The 19,196-nt window shown below is 40.1% G+C and overlaps 1 protein-coding gene across 6 annotated transcripts; it reads right to left on the reverse strand.

Annotated features, from left to right (window-relative positions):
* Positions 1-393: 393 nt before the first annotated feature.
* On the reverse strand, positions 394-16,618 carry LOC108716737. Of its 6 annotated transcripts, none has more exons than XR_005961244.1 (7): positions 16,256-16,352; positions 7,662-7,799; positions 7,484-7,581; positions 7,286-7,403; positions 7,091-7,207; positions 6,853-6,965; positions 394-2,082 (listed from the first exon to the last, which is right to left on the reverse strand). XR_005961244.1 is itself a non-coding variant. In XM_018263123.2 (7 exons), exon 7 carries the CDS (start codon positions 4,572-4,574, stop codon positions 3,330-3,332), a length of 1,245 nt encoding a protein of 414 aa, XP_018118612.1. In that variant the 5' UTR covers positions 4,575-5,775; positions 6,853-6,965; positions 7,091-7,207; positions 7,286-7,403; positions 7,484-7,581; positions 7,662-7,799; positions 16,256-16,614; the 3' UTR covers positions 394-3,329. The 6 variants fall into 6 exon arrangements, 5 of the variants coding, with proteins under 5 accessions (XP_018118612.1, XP_018118613.1, XP_041418724.1 ...); XM_018263123.2 differs by having other exon boundaries at positions 394-5,775; positions 16,256-16,614; XM_018263124.2 differs by lacking the exon at positions 16,256-16,352 and adding an exon at positions 16,091-16,193 and having other exon boundaries at positions 394-5,775.
* Positions 16,619-19,196: the final 2,578 nt, after the last annotated feature.

Consider the following 19,196-nt stretch of genomic DNA (forward strand, 5'->3'; position numbering starts at 1 on the left):
GAGAGCAACACCTGGGTTGTGCTTTTTGCAGGCTACAAGGAATCACAGTGCTGGGGAGTCTGCCTGAGGACATGGCTTTGGAGAACCTGCGGCTGAAATTGACCGTGCCCCTTTGGAGAGACTGTTGCAGAAGATTCATGGCTCGGCAGAGCAATGTGGCTGTATCTATAGCCGGCTTCGGGGTAACTACCCGCTCCCGAGTACAGAGTCTCAGGAGGAGCCTCGAACCCGGGCTCCCTCAGCCGCTCGTATATTCTGGGGACGTGCTGTGACCATTGTCCCTCTGGCAGAGATTCCCGGATGACCCCAGGCTCTGGGGTAATAAATGGCTATGAGTTTGTTTTTGATAAACTCCCCAACTACATCGCGCCCAAATTCCCACCCTGCGAGGAGTATTCTCAAAATAACTACTTGCACAGCCAGTTCCCAGAATACTAAGAGTGGTTGAGAGAGGCTAGGTTTGAGGCTTCTCCTGAGACTAGCCGGCTTCGGGGTAACTACCCGCTCCTGAGTACATAGATACAGCCACATTGCTACGCCGAGCCAAGAATCTTCTGCAACAGTCCAGGGCCATGGGATCTCTCCAAAGGGGCACATTCCATTCTAAGCCGCAACTTCTCCAAAGCCACGTCCTCAGGCATTCTCCCCAGCAGTGTGATTCCTTGTAGCCTCCGCGAAATGCACAACCCAGACGTTGCTCTCCGGAGCTCTGCTTACCTGTCAGGGATAGTAGGTTAAAGCCCCTCCGCCTTCACTTCTGCCGCTCTGTTGGGCCCTGGCCATGGGATGTGGGGTAGGGGTCACTGCGCCACGAGGCCAGATTCCAGTGCACTTGAAGGCAGGGGCGATCTGTACAATATAGCACTCCATGATGCAGCAGCTTCACCTCACTTCACATGCCATCAGCAGAATATGAGAAATAGCCAGGGAGGAGAAATAGCACGCCACAGGATGGATCGTCGTCCTGTCGCCTTTTCTGAACAGGAGAGGAAGTGGAGTTTCGGTAAGTTATTTCTTAATAAAGGCTTTGCAATTTTAAAGTTTAATTTGTCTTGGTGTTTAGTTTCCAATGTAAAGTTTAGTGTAGTTTCCAATGTTACTAGTTACTGGTCCTTTAACCTGTGCCATATAGCCTTTCAATTGCCGCCATTGCTACACAGCAGCTTGTTTATATAAATAGTAGTGTTTCTGAAGCAAAGAGATCAGTTTTACCAGTGCAACACTACATTACCAGGGCAACACTACATTATATTTTTATAACTTTAAAACTTTTTGGTGTTGCTCTTCCTTTAACCAAATGTCAATAGTAACAAAAAAACCTCAACTTTACATTAAAGGATTAGTAAGCCTTTACAAGTTGTGAATTTAAAATGTATGAGATTGCTATTAACTCAATCAGTGGGGGTGGCCTTAAAACACATTCTTACAGAACACCTTGAATGCAACTTTACATTAAAGGATAAGCAAACCTTTAAAATAAGCAAGTAATGAGATTGCTATTGTCTCCATTGGTGGAGTTGGTCTTGTAATTGTAACAAAACAAATGCTATTGTCTCCATTGGTGGAGTTGGTCTTGTAATTGTAACAACATTTTAGCAAAACACCCCAAATGCCATTTTAAAGGATAAGTAAACCTTATATGCTGTCGCTGCAATGTTTAAGGAGAAAAGCCCTACAATTACTCAGTATAAACCTTTTAAAGATGCAGCTGTTTGGATCTAGTCCATAAAATAACCAATTTGATAAACAATCTCCCAATGCATCCCAAAATGTAACCAAATGTACAGCTTCCAAGCTGGCTGCCCCAAAACTATTCAGTTCAGAAGTCTACCTGATGTGCTGACCTGCCATAAATGTGCAGAGTTGCGCAGTGGAGTTCAAAGCACCATCTTCTGTCAGTTGACTTATATGGATCTATGGATCTTGCAGGCGCATGCATGCACAGTTGAAGAGGATTAGGAACATTGATTCAAATCTGCACTCTTCCAAGATCTGTGTTGTTGAGTTAAAGGATCAGAAGACCGACCTTCACTGCACAATTCTGCAGATTTATAACAGCAGATCAGCACATCAGGGTGAATTCTGGAAAGAAAGGGCTAGGGTTTAGTTCTTTAAGAAAAGCATTGGAAATGTTAATCAAATCTGCGTACGTTATGAATGCCAGATAGAGAATCTGTATTGGTGCAGTCAAATATGTTATGGAAAGTAAATGCTGCTAATCCCAAACAACCACATACAAGCAGGATGCATACTTGTATTAGGAAACAGTGTGCATAGAATCTTATCTGGAGATAAGCTACACTAGTTAACTCAATGCAACTAAACAGCAGAATAGACAGAAGCCAAGTACAGCTTTAAAAGTACACTTTAAAATAACATTAAAAGATTCACTCAATATCAAATAATGGGGTATAATTTTCACAAGACATTTGAAACTTTTAAAGCTAATTCATTTCATATTTTTGTGACGTTACTATTTGAGAATTGTGGTATCCAAGATATGTGCTGTATTATGGCTTTTAGAACTTATTTTTTTCACAGGTACTCATTGAAGTATATTCCTTTAAGGAACAGTAAACATTTTTTGTAAAAATTAATTCCACCCCCCTCAAATAACAAATGTATCTTGGACAAAGTTTATTATTTTTACTGCTTTATACATAAATACTTAAGTAAAATCCCACATCCGGTTGTGTGTTGCATTTCAAAAGAGGCGATAAGGAGACACATTCTAAGCTCTTTTGTTTGCTTCAGTCTCCAGCTAGCCAAACTTTCTTGTTGAAACCGATAGTCAGTTGCTTCTGCTTCTCAAAGGGTTTTTTGTCGCTCTGTATATATTTCACCAGCTTGATTTACTTCAGTACTGGCTGCAAGAAGTAAGGCAGCGCACAGGCCAGCCCTAAATCTTCCAAGGAAGACCGGAAACCCAGACAGCTAGCGCAGAGCCCACTCTTTTCTTTACTATCTAACCATTTTAGAAATACATTTTGCTACGGTAGTGCTGCCACACTCTTCCAGGCAAATCCTTCCTGAAGCAGAAGCCACTAACGTCCGGTTTTAAAGAAAGAGCCCACGCACAAGAGAATGTATGTCACCCCATCGCCTTTTCAATGCAGCACACAACCAGAAGAGGGATTTTTTTCTAGGTATTTATGTATAAACAATAAAAATTAAACTTTGTCCAAGATAGAAGTGTTATTTGAGGGGGGTGGAATTAATTTTACTTAAAAATTTAGTGCTACTGGTCCTTTAACCATTTGTCTTTCACCTAGCCAGCTATGAACACCATTGATTGCTACAGTAACAAATTTAAGAGTAATATTTTAGCATTAGTGAACCCTTGAAAAATAAATTTTTCTACGATTGTTCCTTTGTGCAAAATCATTTGCGAGTGCCACAACATCAGTCTGTACAAGGTAGTCTTTGTGAATATAACCACACATTAAGTCATTCAATTTCATCTGAGTCATAGTAGAGCGTAAATAATTTTTTACTCTACGCAATGATGAAAAACATCTTTCTGCAGTAGCAGTTGTTACAGGTATTGTGTAGTATAAGCAAAGTAGCTTGTGTACTTCTGGTAGTAGTTTCTTTGATACAGGCACTGCATTCATTGCATCTGAAATTACTCTTATGTTTGTTACTGTTTTAGGATCATTGCCAGACTCAAGTATTGTATCAGCTAACATTTCTAGTTGCTGGAGTAAGCGATCAAAATTAAAATCACTTGAATACAAATTAGAAATAGAGGATGGAAGGGCAACTTTTTTTCCTGTAGCTGCTGTAAGCAACATTTGTTCAAGAACTATTGCTACTTCTACATCTTTTTGAGCAAAACGAAAAGTGAGTTCATGATCTATCAAATCCAAGACCTCATAATACTCTCTTCGATAGTATTCCTGCGGACTAGGAAAAGTACATGAATCTGCTCCACTGTCAATACGTCTAGGTGGTCGTTTCTGTCTGGGAACCACTGGTTCATCTGTTAGATCTTTCGATTGTTCTATCACCGAATTAAAGAAGTTAGCAAAGCATTCATGTGTTCGCTGTCTACTAAAAAAACCTTGTGTTAATTTAACTGCTTTCTGTGCTTCATGTATAGTTATATTAACTGTCTGTAGTGTTTTGGAGAGGTGTTCAGTAACAGAGAAAACCAAGTATGCAAGACTAAGACCATAAAATGTACTAAATTTCTCTAGAACAGCCAAAATGCCACAAGCTTTCCTTCCATGTTCATCATGTGAATTTTCATTGATGTGAGTCATTGCTGTACAAAGAACATTGTAGTTATCAATAACAGATTTAACTGCACCAGTACGGACTGTCCACCTTGTAGGGCATAAGGTGCGCAGATTTTGATTTTGAGGTTCCAACTCTTTTCTTAAAGAATCAAATAAGTGATTACGCTTTGGAGATTGCTTGATCCCTAACACTCTTACACTTCTTGCTTGCATCCTGTAAGCACAGGTTGAGGCAGTGTGCCAGACAATGAATGTGAAGAGCTGCAGGATTTTTCTCTTTAAACATTGCAGCAACACCACGTATATGGCCAGACATATTTGCTGCACCATCATATGCTTGACCTCTACACAAATTTAGTGGTATATTACAGCATATCAGTATATCTTGTAAGATTGAGAAGATTGTAGCTGAATCCTGTTTAGGCAACTCAACAAGTCCTATAAAATCTTCATGAACCGTGTAATTTTCTTCAACCCATCTGATCAAGCAAACAAGCTGCTCTTTGTTTGAAATATCCCTGGTTTCATCAGCAAGTATAGAATATAGCTTTGCCTTATGTATCTTTGAAAGTATTGCTCTCTGTATGTCTAAGGCAAACATATGAGTAAGTTCATTAATTACTTCACGTGACATATTTTTTTTCACTAATAAACTGTTTTATTTCAGGGATGTCTTCAGCACAAAGCTGCATTAAGTGAAACAGATTGCCTCCATTGGCATTGTGGCCAAAGGTAGCCAAACCTTGCCCAATGAGGAAACGCAGGGATGTCATTTGTTTCACTAACATTTGACTATGCAACTTTTGCTGAGCCCGAAGGCGACAGTCCAACTGTACAGCTATGTTTGGAGAATTAGATACAACATGTTTCATGGCAGTTGAAGCATGATTGTGGCATTTTGTTTTCTCATGTTCTCGAAATGCACAAATATCTTTTTTCCAGTTTTGAAAGCCACATACGGTAAAGGCAGGTTCAATTTTAGCACTGAGCCCTTTGACAACAGAATAACGACATTGTGTACAGAAAAGAACCCCTCGCTTAATGCACATTGTTATCCATGGAAACTCCTTAAACCACTGCATTTGTACTGATCTTGTACGCTGTGACTTTCCAGTTCCTTGTACTTTTTTTGTGCTTTCTAACACTGCAGGATCCGTAGGTTGGCATGGTATTGTCAGGTCTTCACAGCACTTGCTAGAGCACAAATCTGAGGTATTCGACTCGGCAGAATCTGTGTTTCTAGTGTCCGGAGGAGGACTGACATCACTTATAACTATTTCTCTAGGGGCAAGTGAGGTTTGTAAACTCTCTGACTGGATAACTGAATTAAGTTCGCATTCTTCAGAATGGTACTCTGAAGAATATTCGGTTTCATCACAATCCAAAGTTAAATCCACAAAGCACTTTGATGATGAATTGGATGTTTGCGGAAACACAGATTCTGACGAGTCTAAAACCTCAGTGAGGGGTTTTGCAGACACTGAAGAAATTTTTCTTTCAAAATATTGATGAATAGTTCTTTTCATTCTGTAGGCTAAAAGAGTAGAAACAAAAGAAAAAAAAAAGGTATAAAATGCTGATGGGGTCAATGACCCATTTGAAAGTTGAAAAACAAGGCAATTTAATAAAAATGAAGACCCAAACTATAATTAAAAAATGAAGACCAAAATATAAATTTGCAATACGTCACATTTTAGAACATAGCGATAAAAGGTGCAATATCACTGTATTAACTTCTTAATATGCTATAGAATATCATTATCGGCTTTTCAATTGGTCTTTAGTGTTCTGTCCCTCACAAGTTAAAATGCTATTTGGTTGTTAAGGGTTACAAACTGCCAACGCAAGTTATTTTTATATATTACGTATCATTCTGTTTCAGGTACAGATTCATTTAACTGTGGTTGCTAAAGTAAACTGGACCATAGCAACCAGTGAAATTGCATAGTAAAGTTACAGAATACCAACATCTACATGTTGTCTCCATATATCAGTTTGCATTATAAGTTTAAGCAAGCATGAAATTCCACTTTAACAAGCTTAACTCATATTCATTATGACATTTACAGAAACTGCAAGGTAATTTTAAATACCTTAATCAGAAGCAAAGCTACAAAAACCTGGTAATGCAACAACTGTGTAATGCAATATACCCCATAAAGTGTTAACTGGGGTTTGAATTTTGTGTTCGGGCAGATGGAGAGATTTGTCACAAGTGATTTTTATAAGAGACCGTAGGCAACAAAATCTCCCAAAAATGCCCCTCCTTGAAAAAAAATTAAATTGCAGGCAGTAGGACTAACATATTGCCAATAGCTGCTAGTAGGACCAACATATCTCTAAGTTGATTTAGCTATACCTTAGTCATAGTGTCGGCGATTTCAATTCAACAACGGAGGGGCATTTCCAGGAGATTTGTCGCCTGCGGTCTAAAATTTACGGGCAACAAATCGCCCCATCTGCCACTGCCCTTAGAAGTGATGGGGCTGCAGGGGGATACAAGCAGCCAAAAGCCAGTTTAACTGGTCCCGTATAAATAAAACATACTGATGGCAATTTACCACATTGCCACAAATGCAACTGTTTATTGCTAACCCCACCCAAAACTTACCCAGAGAGCCAAGTGGACTTGAGAATCCTGCCAATACCGTATGTAGTTGTGTCTTTTAGTAGGCGGTCTGCCTCAGTTTTACGTTTTCACTATTCAGTGGTGTGTGTTCTTTGCTGGAGAAGAAACATGTTATACACACAAATTTATACATGATGCAAGTCAACAACCTATACATCACTAAATGAGAATGCATAGCTGTAGGAAAATGCCAACCACTAGGGAGCAATATGTAACTTACTTGTACAGAGTTTCAAAGATGAAGATCCTGCTGTGGCTCAGCCGTCGGATGGTCTTTCCTTAACTTTGTGTCCCTTGTAGCAGATAGTAGTCACTTGTGTCTTGAGATGCAAAAAACCTAGGAAATAAGAAACAATATACACAACTGTATATATGATGGAGTAGCTGTGGGAAATGCCAACTAGGTAGCACTTACTTGTACAGAGTTCCAAAAGATGAAGATCCTGCTGTGGCTCAGCCGTCGGATGATCTTTCCTTAACTTTGTGTCCCTTGTAGCAGGTAGTAGTCACTTGTGTCTTGAGATGCAAAAAACCTAGGAAATAAGAAACACAATATACACAACTGTATATATGATGGAGTAGCTGTGGGAAATGCCAACTAGGTAGCACTTACTTGTACAGAGTTCCAAAAGATGAAGCTCCTGCTGTAGCTCAGCCGTCGGATGGTCTTTCCTTAACTTTGTGTCACTTGTGTCTTGAGATGCAAAAAACCTAGGAAATAAGAAACACAATATACACAACTGTATATATGATGGAGTAGCTGTGGGAAATGCCAACTAGGTAGCACTTACTTGTACAGAGTTCCAAAAGATGAAGATCCTGCTGTGGCTCAGCCGTCGGATGGTCTTTCCTTAACTTTGTGTCCCACTTACACATAGCTACAACATGACTTGACGTGAAAATGATGTGTCTTGATGAAATGCAAAAATCTAGGAGAGAAAAAAAATGCATTATATACAACAATCAGTGGTAGATCTATAATCGAATGCACATATAAAGGGTAAACTCTTCTGTAGCTTCTGGTTATCCGATTTCCACTTAAAGTAATATGAATGAAACAGCACAGACAGCTTTGTATCACAAGAGAATTATGACAATATAGAAACTTCAGTTTGTAACATTTGTTGGTGAAAGAAAAATACTAGCCCTTTATAGGGCAGTTACTGGAAAACTAAACACAAGACAACTCATTTTTGAAAGTGGAAACTGCAAAACCAGAAGTAACTAGAAAGAAGCCTGCATATAAAACACAAAGACCATAAAGATAATACATAAAAAACAAGTATAAATATGTAAGAAATGGACTATTTAGCATGACAGATAGATATTAAGTGTTCAAGATTAATAGTATTTTATTTTAACATCTGTGCATCCTACGTTTCGGCCCACATTGGGGCCCCAATGTGGGCCGAAACATTGGATGCACAGAGATGTTAAAATAAAATACTATTAATTTATGTAATTGGTGTGCTGGTCCATCTTGAACAATTATACATCATTTATTGACCAAGCACCCACAAAGCAGTTGAAGTGGACGGAGTGCAGGTACCTTCAGAAATAATATAAATAGGATGATAGAGATAGTATTTTATTTTAACATCTATTAATTTATGAAATTGGTGTGCTGGTCCATCTTGAACAATTCTGGCAAATGCCAGAGGGGCTACTGTAAGTTGCCATAGACTCACTATTTATTGGGCTGGTGGGGCTGTTTGAGCCTCTGTGTAAATGGAATTCAAGGGCCTGTTATGACTCCCAGTCCAGCCTGACTGAAGAACCACATATTCCGCTTCAAACATAAGATCACAGGAAGCTGTGAAATTGTGTTTGGACTAAATTTTTTTGCCATTGAGCTATTTGGTTTCGTCCAGTATCTCTCCAATTAGGTATCACATACACTAGAAGACAGGACATGTAGTGATTTGAACGAGAGCCTGGAAAAATAGGAGAGAGCCTGAACAAGATAATAAAAAGTAGCCCGAGTATGTACAATATTTAGTTGCATGAGGTAAGCAATCCCAGTTTTTTAAATTTAAGGGGCACCTGTTATCTCCAACCAAAAGTTGAGGGCTAATAGAGCCTGCATTCCAGTTGGGGATAACAGCTAGGCTACCCACACTGGGAGGGAGCTCCTAGTGAGAGCAGCCATTTCATGTCACTTGCATGCGCATAATGAAAAGCTGCCCTGAATTGCTTATTACACACACACGCACATGAGCGAACATGGCTGCTCGCACAGGGAGCTCCCTCCCGGTGCAGGTAGCGTAGCGCTGGTGGGGGGCATTTTTTTTAAAAAACCTACTGGTATCCCCAACTGGACTGCAGGCTCTATTAGCCTGCACCTTTGGTTGGGGATAACATTTTTACCCAACAGGTGCCCTTTAAGGAGGTGCATACAACATAAAGCAAGGGATCCTTCCAAGTATAACACCTTTCAGAAACACTGCTGTACACCTTCATCTATGTTTTCTTCTAGCATTTCTTAAATTACTCCCATCATGCTTACTGTTGCTTTACAAATAGGTGAAGTTTAATATATGCTGCTGGGTTCATGGAAATATTACAAAGAAAGCCAAATATTGTAAAAACTATTTAAAAAACAAAAAAACAAATAGAAACCAATCACAAAGCTGCTAGGAATGGGCCACTCTAAACACTTAAAAGTTACCATGATAAGCTATCGTTTAGAGTACAGAATAACAAATTCATAACAAATGTTGAATTGGTCTTCATTTTTTTTAGTTTTTATTTGCCTTTTTCAAAACATGTCCCAGCTTTTCAAATGTGGGTTACTGACCTTATACAAAAAACTATTGCTCTGTGAGGCTACAATGTTGTTGCTAGTGTAATTTGGACCCTAGTATCCAGATAGCTGCTGACATTTCAAACTAGACAGCTGCGGAACAAAATGATAAAGACCAATTGCAATTTTTTTAAATATCAATGTCTACATATGAATAGATTATTTTAAGGTAAACAGAGCTGAAGTTAAGAATGAACAAATGGGTTCATGTAAAGCTCTCACAAAGCACACTACACATAGGCTGCATTTAAAAACGTGTCTGAAGGATTTCATTAATCCAGATCATGATATAGATATATTTAGTAAAAGTAAATGTGAGCAGCTTCTTAAGTACAACTGACTGGTACAGGAAATCCTCATCATAGAAACACCCCCAGTAATCCCATCACAATAGTGCAGTGTAACTCTTCAAAGAGGTGACACTATTATGCAGAGGTTGTGAATGCTTTGAGGCTACTGTGTCAAAGTAGAAAAAACATCCCTAAACAGGGACACCACCTGTCTTGCTATATACAATGCTGTTCTCTGGCAGTTTCAGAACACTTCCCACCTCCTTTCCTAGTTTTCCCAAGTAACACCTGACCATATTAGCTGCATGACACCTTGGTAATCCTTTTACAGTAACCTCAAAGCATTCACAACCTCAGAGTTTCAGTTGTCACCTCTCTGAAGAGTTACAATGCACCATTGTAATGGGATTACTGTGAGAGTTTCTATGCAGGGGACTTTCCATACCAGTCAGTTAAACTGAAGATGTTCAGATTCTATTACTAGATTTTTGAATAAAAATGCACATTTTAGTTAAACATGATCTTCTGTTGCTAGTGTAATATGGACTCTAGTAACCAGACAGCTGCTGACATTTCAAGATAGACATCTGCTGAACAAAAAGCAAAATAATATGAACCCGAAAGAATAAAAAAAACAATTGCAATTTTTTTTAAAAAGAGCTTCATTCAAATAAAATGTTTTGGTTCTCATTTTTTATTTTTTAAGGTCTGAGTTATTTAGCTTTTTATTCAGCAGCTCTTCAATTTTCATTATAAACAATCTGGTAGCTAGGGTCCAAATTACCCTAGCAACCATGCATTGATTTAAATAAAAGACTGGAATAGGAGTAGGAGAGGTCCTTACTAGAAAGATGAGCAATAAAAAGTAGCAGTTATAGTAAGTGTGTAGCCTTACAGAGCATTTGCTTTTTAAATGGGGTCAGCGACGCCCATCTGAAACCTGAAAAGAATCAGAAGAAAACTAGAAGAAAAGGGCAAATAATTATAAAAAATAAATAATGAAAACCAATGGAGAATTGGCAATTATATTACATACTAGAAGTTTACTTAAAGGTGAACCACTCATTTAAGGTCTCACAAAAACACACTTTACATTTAAATAAAAATGCAAATTTTTAGTTATGAAACCTAAAGCAGTGGTTTACTTTTACGGTAACTTGTAACTTTTATTACTCATCTTTCTATTCAGGCCTCTCCTATTCATAGTCCAGTCTCTTTTTTAAATCAACTATAAAAGGGGTTTTACTAACTTTCTTTATTAAATTGTTTTATAACAAAACAGTACACGCAAGGATAAAATTAATCGTAGAAAGAAGGAAAGAAGAAAGAACCTTGCTTAGTGACTGCAAATTGCCTTCAACGATTAAAACCAACCCTCACCTCTATATATACACCATATATTTGTTCTTCCAGCGGCCAACTTTTTCACCATTCAGTTGGTGAGGATATATAAATTTATCCACTTATACCAAAGACATAAAGTGCATTGCTTAGATAAATATGACTGAAATATTAATTGTCGCTACACCAACTCTGTATATTTTAGCAATTGTTGATTCTAATGAACACTAATATTAGTTAATTTAAACAGTTCCTAATAATTAATATTGGAAAAAATTATAATCCATTGGTATACTTTGTAAAGTGCCTGTGCTCAGATAAAAAACCTCTTACGTCGTTTGTATCGCAATACTTGAGGTAATAGTGTAAAAAAGTGATTAGTGCTATTAATGAAAAAGTTGATTGAGTAGATTTAAAACAGTACTACTCAATTGCAAATTAACCCAACCGCTCCTTGAGGATTAGAGAGGAATTGTGAAAAAAGATAGTTGGTGGAGTTGCTCCCCAGATTACTAGTTACGTTTTTTCTAAGTCCCTAGGAGCACCACAAAGTAGGAGAAGGCAGAAACTGAAAGGGCTGCGGTCTCGTAAATTAATCTTTACTGTCTAAAAGGAGAGGCTATTTAACCCTAAAAAACCGCAGACCACTCAGTTCGTGGAGGGAAAACAAGTTTAAGATACAGTTAGGAAAGAGTTCCTATTCATTTAAAAGAGTGCAATTTTGGTTCACCAATGTGAAGTAATTAAAACAAAAAGATCAGGAGTCTTGCCCTGACGCGCGTTTCGCCACAGCTTTCTCAAAAGGCAAGTATAGGGAAGGTTTCTTCCGGTGGTTTTTTATAGCCGCATAATCACTTTCGGGCTGCGTCGCATCGTATTGACGTCATATCCGTCTTACCACGTCAAGCGTCACCTTGGCATGCCTCTTTAATCCTAGTTGGCGTAGGGAGGTGTGCGGACCATGGCCGTCACTTCTCAAATGGGAAATATAGAGGTGAGGGTTGGTTTTAATCGTTGAAGGCAATTTGCAGTCACTAAGCAAGGTTCTTTCTTCTTTCCTTCTTTCTTTTTTAAATCAATGCATGGTTGATAGGGTAATTTGGGCCCTAATTACCAGATTGCCTAAAATGCTAATTGAAGAGGTGCTGAATAAAAAGCTAAATAACTAAAAAAAAACAAATAAAAAATGAAAACCAACTGCAAATTGTCTTAGAATATCACTCTACATCATAATAAAAGTTCATAAAGGTGAACAACCCCTTTAAGTAAAACATGGACCATCTAATAGCAAACATTTCCATTCTTAAAGTAGAGCATTGCCAGCATGATCTGTGCTTCTACACCAAACACAAGCATTCCCAAAGGTTTTCCTTTAACCAAGGGGTCAAGAAAGTAAAGTATATTATAAACCCAACATACAAGCCTAACCTGTTGTGATAGAGACCTGTTAAAAAATAAAGCAGCCATCCTGCATTAAATATCTTTGCAGCAGCAGGAGTGGGACTGTGTGGCACTGGGGCTGGACTGAGGTGAAGCCAGACTTTTTGTAAAACTTTACTTAAAATTGTAGTATTCATCATAAATGTGTCCTCTATGCGGATGACTTATTACTGATGGTTTCCAAGCCTATGACATCTCTCCCATATTTATATACTTTACTCTCTGAGTTTGGCTCGGTCTCTGGTCTGAAGGTTAATTCCCAAAAATCCGAAGCGCTGAACATTAATCTCCCTCCCCATACTCAAAAGCTGCTGGAGATTAACCTTGGATTTCACTGGCAACCTAAAAGCATAAAATATTTGGGGGTTCAGATCACTCCGGAATATAGTAGCCTATCCCAAGCCAATTATCCGGGGACAATTAAAAGACTGTTCTCTATGTTACATTCTTGGGAACCCTTGCAGTTATCCTGGTTAGGGAAAGTACATGCCCTGAAAATGACAGTCCTCCCCCATCTGTTGTATTTGTTCCGCACACTTCCAGTTAACCCCCCTATGACTACTCTACTTAAACTGCAGTCTCAATGCCTAAAATTTGTATGGGGTGGTAAACGGTCTAGGCTGAGGGCAAGCATAGCCTACCGGAATCGGACTAAGGGTGGCTTGGGGATTCCTAGTCTTAGGGCCTATTATATTGCGGCTCAGCTGGCTCAAATGGTGGAATGGCATACCCAGAGTACTTCCCCTCTTTGGACACAGAGCAAAGCTCGGTGGGGGGCACTCTTCTCAGCAATTTAATGTGGATTGGGGCCTCCTCTGACCCCACTTATTGCCCCACGGTGAACCATTCCCTGCAAGTGTGGAAGTCGGCTTCTACCAAATACCCATTAGGGTCGGCCCACCGTCCTGTGTTATCTTTCCTGAACAATCCTGACTTCCCTCCAGGCAGGGAGGGGGGCGCCTTCTCTTGGTGGCAGGACAATGGCCTTTTAGCTCTGCATCAGCTCACCAGAGATCATGTGTTTCTGTCTTGCCAAACACTCCAAGAGAAATTCCATATGCCTATCACTGAATCATTTAGATATGCCCAAATACGCCACTATTTTCTCTCCCTAACGGGGAACATTTTGCGGGACTTGCCTGCACCCACAATGTTTGAACACTTATGCCTGCACTCCATCCCATATAAAGGGGCCATATCTAGAATTTATGATGTCTTAATACACCAGACGCCTGTTAAAGATTTGATTTTTGTTAAGCAGTGGGAGCAAGACCTTCGTCTCTGCTTGGAGGAGGATGCTTGGCTGGACATGTTGCGGGACATGTCTAGGTGTTCCCCTAGTATTTTGGTACAGGAAACTTCTCAAAAGGTGGTCACTAGGTGGTATTTAGTTCCCTAAAAGCTTGCGAACTGGTACCCCACCTCCTCTCCGGTGTGCTTTAGGGGTTGCGGGCAGACTGGTTCCTTTATTCATATTTGGTAGCATTGTCCTAAGGCTGTCCGGTTTTGGACCAGGGTCTATACAATGGTAACTAGCATCACTGGGCTTATACTTAGGAAATCCCCTCTGGAAGCTCTGCTACATGGACGAGTGCCAGGTGGGAACAAATGGGTTCGGCAGCTAGTAGGCCGTATATTTACGGCGGCCAAACAGATTATTGCCAAGGCTTGGAAAACCAACTCTTTAAATTTACAGGAGGTGAAACACAGACGATAACTATATGTCTATGGAAAGGCTTTCCTCACTTGCCAGGGGTGACTTGCGCTCTTTTCACAAGCTCTGGGGCCCCTGGGTTCAATATAGAGGGCTATCAGCACTAGGTTAGCTATGGGTACGTTAGGTGGCTTGTACCCTGGATTTGCCATTTGCCTTTTTTCCCCAAGACACACCTATATTCTTATGTGATCATATTCTTCACTGAATATGCACCCCCTATGGATACGTTCTTTGGTTTCTGTTTTACCACTTCTGTCTATTCTTTCCTGTCTAACTAAGGTTGGTGTCCTATTTTCCTCATTGTTGACTGCAATAATTGTAATCTGTATCTTTGCATTATAGAAGCTGTTTTTTACATGCAATGCATTACTTTCTGTAAGACTTTTCATGGAAAATAGGTGTAATGGCTGTAATTTGATTTTCTTCTGTTTCTTTTTCTTTGTAAAACAAAATAAAAATATTGAGAAAAAAAAAATTGTAGTATTAAGGTGCAGTGTGGGTGGAAAGCTTGCAGATGCCAGCGCCACCCAATATAAAGTAAGCTAGGAGGAGTGGAACTGGGCTCTGGGAGGCAGAGTGCAGTGACTGGGGGAAAGGAGATGTAATAGTAATAAGCCCAGCCCTATACCAATTATTACTTACAATTGCAGAGGGGGAGAAAACTGATTTCCAGTTGCAAACCCAGTGCCACCCAACCCAACAGAGAGTAAGACAGAACATGTGGGAACTGGGCTTTCGAAAGTTAACTGCAGAGCTTGTGGGGGGGAGGAGGTGGGGAAAGGCAGGAAGCAGGAAAGAAAAGTCTTACCACATTCTACGTCAGAGCTGCACAGCAGGACCCCTCCTTTCAAGAAATCAGCAGGGAGTGGCAGGCGGGAACAGGAAAGCCTTTATATGTAAATACATCAGCCTATCAGGGTTTAGACTTTTGGCGCCATTATGCAAATAGGCTGGACGCGATTGGCTAATTTATGTCATGCAAGCTATCAGCTTCTTCTCCTGCATAAGGCTAGTTAATGGCGGCGGTTTTTAGCACAAAATGCTTGCGACGTCACTCCCTATCAGTCTGTAGTAAACGCACTTCTGTTCCTTCACAAAGCCAGTCTGGGGGTTGGATGCTGAAAATATATTGTGCCCACCCCGCTGTCTCGGGCAGCATAGAGATTCAGTTCAGTATACTTTTTTATCACTCTCTCTGCGTGCGCATTATGATCTGTGCTTCTACACCAAACACAAGCATTCCCAAAGGTTTTCCTTTAACCAAGGGGTCAAGAAAGTAAAGTATATTATAAAACCCAACATACAAGCCTAACCTGTTGTGATAGAGACCTGTTAAAAAATAAAGCAGCCATCCTGCATTAAATATCTAAGGGGGCAACTCTAGCAGCAGCAGGAATGGGACTGTGTGGCACTGGGGCTGGACGGAGGTGAAGCCAGACTTTTTGTAAAATTTTAGATAAAATTGAAGTATTAAGGTGCAGTGTGGGTGGAAAGCTTGCAGTTGCCAGTGCCACCCAATATAAAGTAAGCTAGGAGGAGTGGAACTGGGCTCTGGGAGGCAGAGTGCAGTGACTTGGGGAAAGGAGATGTAATAGTAATAAGCCCAGCCATATACCAATTATTACTTACAATTGCAGAGGGGGAGAAAAAAGACTTCCAGTTGCAAACCCAGTGCCACCCAACCCAACATAAAGTAAGACAGAACATGTGGGAACTGGGCTTTCGAAAGTTAACTGCAGAGTTTGTGGGGGGAGGAGGTGGGGAAAGGCAGGAAGCAGGAAAGAAAAGTCTTACCACATTCTCCGTCAGAGCTGCACAGCAGGACCCCTCCTTTCAAGAAATCAGCAGGGAGTGGCAGGCGGGAACAGGAAAGCCTTTATATGTAAATACATCAGCCTATCAGTGCTTAGACTTTTGGCGCCATTATGCAAATAGGCTGGACACGATTGGCTAATTTATGTTTATTATCAGCTTCTTCTCCTGCATAAGGCTAGTTAATGGCGGCGGTTTTTAGCGCGAAATGTTTGCGACGTCACTCCCTATCAGTCTGTAGTAAACACACTTCCGTTCCTTCACAAAGCAAACAAATTCTTACTGTGTGTGAAGAGTACACAGTTTGTGTAGTGATCTTTCTCTGTGGCTGTGCATCAGGACAGGTTTGTGTACTGTATGCAAATGCGATGACACCTGCCTGGGGAGGGAACTTTTCACGCATGCGCATGTTGAAGCGAACAGTGCTTACTTTACAAAGATGGCGCCGGTTTTCTCAAAAACGGGCGGGAAGTTGCAGATAAATTTATACAACTAGTTTAACAATTAAATGCATTAAAAACCATGCGCTCTGCACTACATACAGGGGGACTATTCACAGGTAAAGTGGTGGCAAGGTAGGGTTCATTCTACTTAAAAACCCGGGGCCCCTGTGGCCCCCCCCCGGTTCTGACGCCTATGGGGAATACTATAATTTGGGTGGTAGTGGTTGATTTAGCAAAATGTCTCATGTCATTCCCCTTCCCACTCTCCCCTCTGCCAAGAGTTTCTGGACTCTTTTTGCCTAATATATCCAAATTTCATGAATATTGTTTCTGACAGAGGGGTACAGTTGGTGTCTAAATTCTGGCGAGCCTTTTGCTCTCTTATGGGTACGGATGTATCCTTTTCATCTGCTTACCACCCTCATCTGCTTACCATCCTCAGACCAATGGCCAGACTGAAAGAACAAATCAATCCTTGGAACAATATCTCAGATGTAATGTCTCCAATAATCAGTCACTTTGGGCAGATTTTCTTCCATGGACTGAGTTGGCTTTCAATAACACCACACACTCATCCACTGGGGAATCTCCATTCTTCAGTGTTTTTGGGCGACATCCTAGAGCCTTTTTATTTTCTGGTGTTGATGTTCCAGCTGTCAACTCTTTAGCTGATCACCTCCCCACGATATCAAATTTGCCAGATTGTGTGAAGAAGATGGGAGTGTGAACTCTGGATTGAAAATTCTAGATGGGGCTGATCTCTCTAACAGCCGGGAGACCAGTTTCTCTAGTAGTGGTGGGGAGGAGACCAGAGTCAGGCCTAAGAAGATTGTGGTTGTAGGGGATTCAATTAGTAGGAAAGTGGATAGGTTAATCTGTCATCCAGATCGCTACAACCGAACAGTCTGCCGTCTACCTGGCGCCAGGGTTCGGCATGTGGTTGTAAGCAAGGAACATCGTTGCAAAGCAAAACATTTTTGGTTCAATAGAAGTGTTGGTGTTGAGGTGGGTAAGAAAAGGCATGCTTTTAAGGCTTTCAAGTTAGCTGGGACAGCCAAATCATTTATAAGGTACAAGGAGGCCAATAAGTCATGCAAAAAATCTATAAGGCAAGCTAAAATGGATATGGAAAAGGATATTGCAGCAATCCGTAAAAAGAATCCAAAATTATTTTTTAAATATTTTAATAGTAAAAAATGAAGCATGAAGGGGTGGGACCTTTAATATCAGAGGTGGGGGGGTCAGCTGGTTAATGAAAACAAAAAAAAAAACACAGATTCTGAACACATTTATTGTCTGTCTACACCAATGAGGAACCAGTTAATGAAGGTTTCCTTCTTGATAGTCCCAATTCTAGTTATACAACTAATGATGCATGGTTCACACATGAGTAAATTCAGAAAAGACTAGAACATGTTAAGATAAACAAAGGTCCGGGGCCAGATGGTATTCATCCCAGGGTACTTACTTAGCGAGCTTAGCTCTGTGATTGCCAAACCTCTTTACTTAATTTTTCAGGATTCTTTGAGGTCTGGCATAGTGCAGAGAGACTGAGCGAATTGCTAATATGGTGCCGCTATTCAAAAAGGGATCCCTTTCTCAGCTTCAAAACTATAGGCCAGTTAGTCTGACGTCAGTGGTAGGAAAGATTTTTGAAAGGTTAATAAAGGATAAGATACTGGACTTCATAGCAAATCATAATACTATGTTTGTGTCAGAATGATTTAATGTGTAATAGATCTTGCCAGACTAACTTAATTTCTATTTGTACCTGGATAGAGAACTGGCTAAAAGACTACAAAGAGTGGTGGTAAATGGAACATTTTGTAATTAGACCAGTGTTGTTAGTCTAGTACTGCAGAGCTCTGTACTAGGTCCCTTGCTCTTCAACTTGTTTATTAATGACCTGGAGATGGGCATTTAAAGTACTGTTTCTATTTTTGCAGATGATAATAAATTGTGCAGAACTATAGGTTCCATGCAGGATGCTGCCACTTTGCAGAGTGATTTGTGGAAGTTGGGAAACTCGGCAGCAAACTGGAAAATGAGGTTCAATGTTGATAAATGCAAGGTTATGCACTTTGGCAAAAATAACATAAATGCAAGTTATACACTAAATGGCAGTATGTTGGGAGTTTCCTTAAATGAGAAGGATCTTGGGGTTTTTGTAGATAACAAGTTGTCTAATTCTGGGCAGTGTCATTATGTGGCTACTAAAGCAAATAAAGTTCTGTCTTGCATAAAAAAGGGCATTAACTCAATGGATGAAAACATTGCCTCTTTATAGGTCGCTGGTAAGGCCTCATATGCAGTGCAGTTTTGGATTCCAGTCCTTAAGAAGGATATAAAAACAACATGCCTCTTTATAGGTCGCTGGTAAGGCCTCATATGCAGTGCAGTTTTGGATTCCAGTCCTTAAGAAGGATATAAATGAACTGGAGAGAATGCAGAGACGTGCAACTAAACTGGTTAGAGGGATG

This window comes from Xenopus laevis, chromosome 5L (genome assembly GCF_017654675.1).
Source record: "Xenopus laevis strain J_2021 chromosome 5L, Xenopus_laevis_v10.1, whole genome shotgun sequence".
NCBI classification, from domain to species: domain Eukaryota; kingdom Metazoa; phylum Chordata; class Amphibia; order Anura; family Pipidae; genus Xenopus; species Xenopus laevis.

Coding starts and splice junctions, on each gene's coding strand:
- LOC108716737 (XM_018263126.2), bottom strand. CDS start 4,574: ATGATGGTGCAGCAAATATGTCTGGCCATATACGTGGTGTTGCTGCAA.